Source organism: Gopherus evgoodei, chromosome 9, assembly GCF_007399415.2.
Source record: "Gopherus evgoodei ecotype Sinaloan lineage chromosome 9, rGopEvg1_v1.p, whole genome shotgun sequence".
In the NCBI taxonomy this organism is placed as follows: Eukaryota; Metazoa; Chordata; order Testudines; family Testudinidae; genus Gopherus; species Gopherus evgoodei.
The window spans coordinates 69,837,287-69,845,364 of NC_044330.1; the positions used below are offsets into that span (position 1 = coordinate 69,837,287).

The 8,078-nt window shown below is 44.8% G+C and overlaps 1 protein-coding gene across 2 annotated transcripts; it reads right to left on the reverse strand.

Moving 5' to 3' along the window:
* Window positions 1-626: 626 nt before the first annotated feature.
* Window positions 627-6,087, reverse strand: TMEM35A (transmembrane protein 35A). Of its 2 annotated transcripts, none has more exons than XM_030575332.1 (2): window positions 5,484-6,087; window positions 627-1,860 (listed from the first exon to the last, which is right to left on the reverse strand). In XM_030575332.1, exons 1-2 carry the CDS (start codon window positions 5,601-5,603, stop codon window positions 1,474-1,476), a joined length of 507 nt encoding a protein of 168 aa, XP_030431192.1. In that variant the 5' UTR covers window positions 5,604-6,087; the 3' UTR covers window positions 627-1,473. The 2 variants fall into 2 exon arrangements, with proteins under 2 accessions (XP_030431192.1, XP_030431193.1); XM_030575333.1 differs by lacking the exon at window positions 5,484-6,087 and adding an exon at window positions 2,863-2,935.
* Window positions 6,088-8,078: the final 1,991 nt, after the last annotated feature.

The following is an 8,078-nucleotide window of genomic DNA, read 5'->3' on the forward strand; positions in this document are numbered from 1 at the left end:
TTCTGCAAGGTATCCTTATGACTGCATCATGACAAGACCTCAGAGAACTCGAAATAAAAATGAGGGAGTTTATATACATGCAGAACAAACAACAAAAATGGTATCTTTCCCTTTACTATAGATGTATCCTTAACACATATGCAGTTGAATGCTGTCTAATGTGCTGAATACAATTTTTGAAGAGCTGAGATTGAAAGTTTCTGCAATATAGGTGGCACCTAGACTATTTCTGCTACATCCTTAAAAAAGGGGCAAAGTGGGTGGCTAGACCTGACACAGTACTCCAAGTTAATACATATCCTTGGTTTATATAATAATATTTTCAATATTATTCTCTAGCTCTTCGCATACCCTAGCAAGTTCGTCTTTCTGATTGCCTCTTCACACTGGGCAGAGGTTTTTTTCAATAGTCATAATAATGGTCAGTCCCTTTCTTAAATAGTTATAGTAAATTCAGAACACAATGATGTATTTCAGACTGTTCTTTCCAATGTGCATTATCTAGCACTTTTCAGCACTACATTTTCTTTTCCGTGATAGAAATGATCACACTCAACCAGGAAGGGACTTTTGGGCAGATGTTATTCTAGGAAGACACTGAACTCTGCCAAGACATTTTTCTCCAAATTTCAAAAAGTTTATTTTCATGAGTAATTAAAAAAAACAACAACAGAGATAAATACCAAGAAAGGTAACAAAATTTAAATGCATCTCCCAAATTTTCAGATATATCAGAGAGAATCAGGCTCTTTGTGACAAGACTGCTCCCCTACTTGCTCCGTGACCTCCTGTGTGAATGTGGAATGAGGATCCTGGGCACCCATAACAATCGCTGGCAATTCCATAAAGTCTCAGTGAGCAGTTGGCAGGAAAGGGGATTTATTTATTTACTTATTTATTTTTGGAGGGAGACACTGACCATGGCTGCTCTTTTTGCCAGCAACAGGTATGTGGGTTTACTACTGGGCAAATACCAACCTTTGGACAGTTCTAATCCATAATCCTTATTCTTCACTGAGAGAGTGATGCAACAATTGCTCATGGGAAGCAGGAAAAATAGTTTCTCTGTCCAGTTCATTGCTCTAGTGTTAAACCCCATGCAAAGGGGAAACCCAGGCAGGTGAGGTATAAACGGATCACAGATCTTCTTCCCCATAACCAGTCCACACAGAAGACTTGTCACAGAGGTGGTTCTGAGTAGGGGCTCCCTCCCATGAACACACACTCAACAAGGTACATTTTTCCCCCATGGACTAATTAAAAGACAGTGTGTATGTATATGGTTAGGGAAGAGGGTAGTTCTATGGTGTTTGGGTTGCACAAGCCATCATGTGGTGATTGGCTGACATACTGTTTTTCCTAAGCCCCTAATGCAACCTTTTAAACAAACAAAACAAAACAAAAAAGAATTAAAAAAACTGTTTGTTTTTTTTGAGAGAGAGCTGCCTGGAGCTGTCCCTCAAATGCATTCCTCTAAGACACCTTTACTTTGCCTTTCTCAGGAGCTGCCTCGTGGGCAAGTGGCTGCTCATTACCATTCACCAAAAGGATCTTCTTCTCAGGTGGCTGCTCCTCAGGCTGGCGGGCGATCAGTAGGCGGCAAGTGAGCAGGATCCCAAAGACAAGGGCGTGGGCATAGCGCTTGAGTGGGTCACCCACTAACTGGTGAAAAAAGAGCACAGCGAGCACGAGAAGCAGGAGGAAAAAGTTGGCCACGTCCTTGGGGCGTCCAGGCACCAGTGTCATGACAATTCCACATGCTACCTCCAGGGCACCAATGCTCTTGCGGAGAAGGATTGAGCTGACTCCCATCTTCTTCAATATGGGAAGGGCCCGGACGTAACTTTTGTAGGCTCGTTTCTGGAATCAAACAATAGTACACATACAGGACTCATTATCAGAGAACAGTAAAGGGTAGAGAAGGATAGACTGTGTCTAACATTTCATCTCACAGGATTGCACAATGTTTTATTGAGTTAACCTCATATATAAACTGTACATAAAGATCACTTCACTCATCACTGTTGTATAGATAGATACCTCTGGGGGGTTATACAGCAAATGTTTGGCATCCCCGCTAGGGAATCTGTTGGAACAATATTCCCACTCATCCCAACTCTTAGTATCCACTTTCATGGTCTCTTCTTTCCTAACTGGAAAACATAATTCTTTGAGATGGAAATACAAGGCAGTAACTGTCAGGCTAGGAACTGGCTAAGACACAGTGTAGTAGGCATACATTCTATATGTTCTTGGGAAATGAATTACTAAAATCTGAAGATGCTATTTATTGTTAAAATTAGCAATGCAGAAAAGGGTTGTCGAAAAAAAAAACCTCTCCCCCCCCAAACTGACATGCCTTTTTAAATTAAGGCCTTGGCTACAGTCGCTTTACAGTGCTGCAACTTTCTCTCTCAGGGGTGTGAAAAAAACACCCCCCTGAGAGCTGCAAGATACAGCGCTGTAAAGCACCAGTGTAAAAAGTGCTGCAGCGCTGGGAGTGCGGCTCCCAGCACTGCAAGCTAATCCCCATGAGGAGGTGGAGTATGTGCAGCACTGGGAGAGCTCTCTCCCAGTGCTAGCGCTGCCACCACACTCACACTTCAAAGCACTGCCGCAGCAGCACTCCCGTGGCAGTGCTTTGAAATTTCGAGTATAGCCAAGCCCTAAAAGGAAGATCCTAAATAATGCATCTTAGTCCCTGCAAAGCCAAGGGACAGAAAATAAAAACAAGACGCATGGTGAATCTCTAAGTGGCCTAGAAACTCTCAGGGTTCTAAATTTCACATACAGTGGAGACTTAGCTGAGGGCTGTACGTCAAAGGTAGGATTTGCTAGATCAGTCTGATTCTCTCCACATACCCTTTTATGATCTTTTCTTTCCTGTATAGAAAGCAGGTTGGCCTTTGTCATCCTGGTTCTGAGGGTTATCCTGGATTTACAAACAGCCTTATTAATAACAACCTTGTTCCCCTCCCCACCACCCCAATTTGCCAAGGGGAGAAAAGTAGGTATTGTACAAAACAACCTAACTTACCTCCCCACAAATATTCAAGCTCTTGTATTCCAGCAACACCCGGTGAGAATTTTGTTCTCTTTGAACACACTTTCAATTTTTCTGGGTTTTAAAGAGGCTCCTAGTTTACTAACAATGCCTAACACTATTTTCACTTCCACTGGAGTGTACCAGTCACCATAGATATTCCTGACATACTGGATTTATACCTCATTTTCATCTTTCTTAGGAGGAGAGAAATGGTAGACTTAAATATTGCAATCAGTTCTGATCTAATACGAACTCAGCAAAGCTGACCAGTAAGAATCAGTGACTTAGCCAATTTCCCAGTACAAGTGCTCTCAATGTCATTATGGAAACGTGGTTAGAACATGCAGTTAGATGGATGCAGACAGCTTTGCTTTTTCAGCTTTGTAAAGTTGACACTCCCTTCCAAGAGCAGTTGGTGATGTGTTTCACACACGCACACAAAAAAGTCATAACAATCTTGTTGCTATAAAGATATCAGCATTTCTGTTCCAAACCTACATTTTCAGGCTTTAAAAATATGCTTTGAAGCAAAGCTTGTTCTCAAAGCAGCAATCCCTGTAATTAGATGTATAAAAATATTGGTTTAAAAATGAAATTTGGCAGTAGTACTCCCTAATCACTAGATATTTTTAATGCTGTAATAAACTGATTCATGAGTATGTTCTTTGGATGGACTTAGAACATCTCAGCTCAATGTTAGGTCCTATGCTGTAAACCGCTAACAGAGGTTCTTCCCGTAGCTTAGTTGCAGGGGGCTGTGCTTTCTGGAGCATCAGAATCTGAGTTAAGTGTCAGAGGCGTAGCCGTGTTAGTCTGGATCTGTAAAAGCAGCAAAGAGTCTTGTGGCACCTTATAGACTAACAGACGTTTTGGAGCATGAGCTTTCGTGGGTGAATACCCACTTCGTCAGGTGCATGCATGTATTCACCCACGAAAGCTCATGCTCCAAAACGTCTGTTAGTCTATAAGGTGCCACAGGACTCTTTGCTGCTTTTACAGGATCTGAGTTCTAATTCCATTTTTCCCATGGAGTTACAAGAAACCATGGGGTTCTATTGGGCCACAGCTATGTTGCAATACAGTATAGTACAGATAATGGTGATTGTGTCTAATCTGTGTGCCTCGGTTTTCTGATTTGTAAAAGGGGGATAATTTTTACCTACCCACATAGGGCTATAGTGAGGCCTAATTCACTAATGTTTGCACAGCAGAAAGGAGCAAAGAATTATAATCATAGTGATCAAGGATTTTGTAGTGTGTTTAAATTCAAAATCTTGTTTGTTAAATCTTATTTATTTGCATTTATTTATCATAGTTTGGGAGCTGTGGCTTTTCGATATTCTCTCCCTCCTTTTGCCCCCGTCACGCAAGTCATCTCTTCACACCCTCCCCCCGCTGAGAGACCCATTCTGTGGGCAGGGGCAAGACCACAGGGACTCCGATGTTGTTTGAGAGGTAGAGGAAGGCAGCTGAGCAGGTGCACTGAAGAGATAGAACAGAATGTGCTGGAAGTTTCCACCATTGTTTCCCAGGGAGCCAAAGAACCTCAGCATGCAACACCTTCTAGCCATGTTAGTAAATAAGAAGAGAGAATGAAACATAAAACCACAGAAGAGGGAACTAAGCACAATTGCTTTGACAGCCTGCAGCAGGTCAATTTCCGCAGCGGGTTCGAACCTGAGCAGAAAGAGTGAAGGAAACTCACTGACTGACAGACAAGACAAATACGTATGCTGATCCATGCTCTCCTTCCAACCCCTCTCCAGTGTTACAGAGGCAGGCAGGCTCATTGGTGCTGAGGAGAAGGATAAAATATCTAGACTTTTTCTAGCGCCTTCTGACTAAGGATCTCGAAGTGTTTTACAGTCGTTAATTAGTCTTCACAAGCCCTGCGAGATAGAGTCATTCAGTGTCATCACCTCCATTATGAGGCACAGATAGTTTAAGGACCTTTAAGTACCCGGTTTCCAAAGCAGGCACATTCCCCTTTTCCACCCCAAGTCCTTTTCTTGTCAGGGGAATGGAAATACTTCTTACTGTGTGACTGACTGGTCCTGGACTCCCCCTCTTTCCACAGGGGCACCAGACTGGCTTTAGGTTTCATCCTCCTTGCACTGCCCTCCCTCTTTATTCATCAGAGATTAACTGCAAAATCAGCTCAAATACCAGACCAAGGGCTGTCGCAGGATTTGAGTTTCAGCAGCTGTTTTTTATCCGTTTCTTTGTTTAACACCAAAAACGGAGAATAAGCTTCCTGCTGCCCCCGCCCCTCCTTCCCCCGTCCAGAATTCAAGGCTCCACGGTATTGCTGCCTATATATCCTCCAGCAGAAATTCCTTCTGCATGGCTGCTCCCGTTGCAAGGTTGTGGGGAAGAGAAGAATATGCAGCCCTGCTAGCAATATGTCTCCCATCACTGCCACTGCTGCTGTACTCACCATCTCATTGTAGGCATCTTTGCTGAGCCTTGGGGTCAATTTGATCGTCCCCATGAAGACAAAGAAAAGCCCCAGAGCCACCGAGAGAGCCACAATGGTTACAGTTCTGGGAGATGCCATTGGGCCAGTGAGAGGACGTCCTAACTAGGCCTCTTGCTCTCTGTACGTGCAGGAGGTGATCAGTCACCATGGAAGGAGATCAAGAGCAAAGCTGCAGAAGCACTGAGAATGACAGACACTGAGCAAGGGATTCTACCTCTTCCACCCAGCAACCTCTGGGTCCTAATGCCCCACCAGTCATGCTACCTCTTAGTTGCATTGTGTTGCCACTAGCCCTATAACAAAATCAATAATAGTAAATAAATATGATTTATAACAGGGTTACATTTATGTAGCACCTGGCCTCTCCAAAGATCCAAAAGTACTTTATAAGTCACCCACCTCTGGCGTTGAGAAATCAGCCAGATGCATAGCACAGTGCACCCCATTGGGAGGGTGAGGCTATTTTGGCTAACAGGACTGGAGCTGGAGCAAACCCCTATTCTTAGGAAAGGTGCTCTGTGATTGTTAATGCCCAAGCAGAGCCGTCTGCACTTCAGTTTGCAGGGACTCATTCAAATATTACAAACAGAAGATTGCATGGTGCTCAATTTATCTACATCAGAAGGATAAAGGACAGAGTTATCCCTGCTGAAATTTGAATCTGTGCTTCCAGTGTAGTCTGGTGTTTGAAAGCTGAAACTCAGCCCGCTAACTTGTACCCTCAGCTCAGACACAAGATATATAGCTCTTTGCTCCATATGTTTAATCTAAGGACTCAATACACAAGTGAAGTGTCTCTCTAAGGGCTTTTCTACATCAGAAAGTTGCAGCGCTGGTGAGGGAGTTACAGCGCTGCAACTTTGAAGGTGTACACATCTGCAGGGCACCACCAGCGCTGCAACTCCCTGTTTGCAGCGCTGGCCGTACTCCCGTTTTGTCTCGGGTGTAGAGGATCCAGCGCTGGTGATCCAGCGCTGGTAATCCAATGTAGACACTTACCAGCGCTTTTCTTGACCTCCGTGGAAGGAGGAAGCCTCTGGTAATCAAGCTGGTCTCCTTTCCCGGTTTGCTCTCTCGTTCCCGGAACCCTGAGCAAGCAGGTCTCCTTCCCTGCGGTTTGCAGGGTGGTTCGGGGAACGCAAGAGCAAACCGCGGCGAAGCTGGTCTCCTTTCCCGGTTTGCTCTCTCGTTCCCGGAACCCCGAGCAAGCAGGTCTCCTTCCCTGCGGTTTGCTGGGTGGCTCCGGGAACGCGAGAGCAAACCGCGGCGAAGCTGGTCTCCTTTCCCGGTTTGCTCTCTCGTTCCCGGAACCCCGAGCAAGCAGGTCTCCTTCCCTGCGGTTTGCTGGGTGGCTCCGGGAACGCGAGAGCAAACCGCGGCGAAGCTGGTCTCCTTTCCCGGTTTGCTCTCGCGTTCCCGGAACCCCCCTTGAAGCCGCCCAACAGCGCTGCAGTGTGGCCACATCTAACACCACTTGCAGCGCTGGTTGCTGTAAGTGTGGCCACTCTGCAGCGCTGGCCCTATACAGCTGTACTAATACAGCTGTAACAACCAGCGCTGCAAAATTTTAGATGTAGACATGGCCTAAATCAGGGGTAGGCAACCTATGGCACATGTGCCGAAGGCAGCACACAAGCTGATTTTTTGTGGCACTCGTACTGCCTGGGTCCTGACCCCCCAGTCCAGGGGGCTCTGCATTTTAATCTAATTTTAAATGAAGCTTTTTAAGTATTTTAAAAACCTTATTTACTTTACATATAACAATAGTTTACTTATATAGTATAGACTTATAGAAAGAGACATTCTAAAAACGTTAATATGTTGCTGGCACGCGAAACCTTAAATTAGAGTGAATAAATGAAGACTCGGCACACCACTTCTGAAAGGTTGCTGACCCCTGGACTAGATGGCTTGACAGCAGGTTCCAACACTTGGAGGGAGTGCCAGATAGAATGTCAGAATCCTTAGCATATGCTTCGGGACCCTGAGACTGGGGCAGTGGCTGGACTCCATTCAGGCTCCAGGAGCTTGAAACACCACTAGGAATCCATAACTTGGTTTCTGTTGGTAGGATCTGAATGAATTTCTGCTCAGCCATCGTACATTTTTGTCAAAAAGAAAGTGACATTCTTTGCACTGTAAATTGAAGGAGAAGAGATGATGAATTTAAATCAATAGGTAACAAAGGATTTAGAGCAGGGGTTGGTAACCTTTCATAAGTGGTGTGCTGAGTCTTTATTTATTCACTTTAAGGTTTTGTGTGCTGGTAATACATTTTAATGTTTTTTAGGTCTCTCTCTAAAGTCTATATATTATATAACTAAACTACTGTCATATTGTAAAATAAACAAGGTTTTCAAAATGTTTAAGCTTCATTTAAAATTAAATTAAAATGTTGATCTTACGCCGCCGGCCCATTCAGCTTGGTGCTGGTCTGGGGTTCTGTTCTCCTAGGCTGGCAGCGGGCTGAGCGGGGCCTGCAGCCAGGACCCCGGCTGGCAAGGGTCCAGCAGCCAGAACCCCAGACCGGCAACAGGCTGTGCAGGGGCCGGC

Bases quoted from the DNA above. Each gene is read 5' to 3' on its own strand.
- TMEM35A (XM_030575332.1), bottom strand. From the start codon at position 5,603: ATGGCATCTCCCAGAACTGTAACCATTGTGGCTCTCTCGGTGGCTCTG. The intron at 1,861-5,483 runs GTGAGTACAGCA...GTTTGATTCCAG, and splicing joins AAGATGCCTACAATGAGATG to AAACGAGCCTACAAAAGTTA.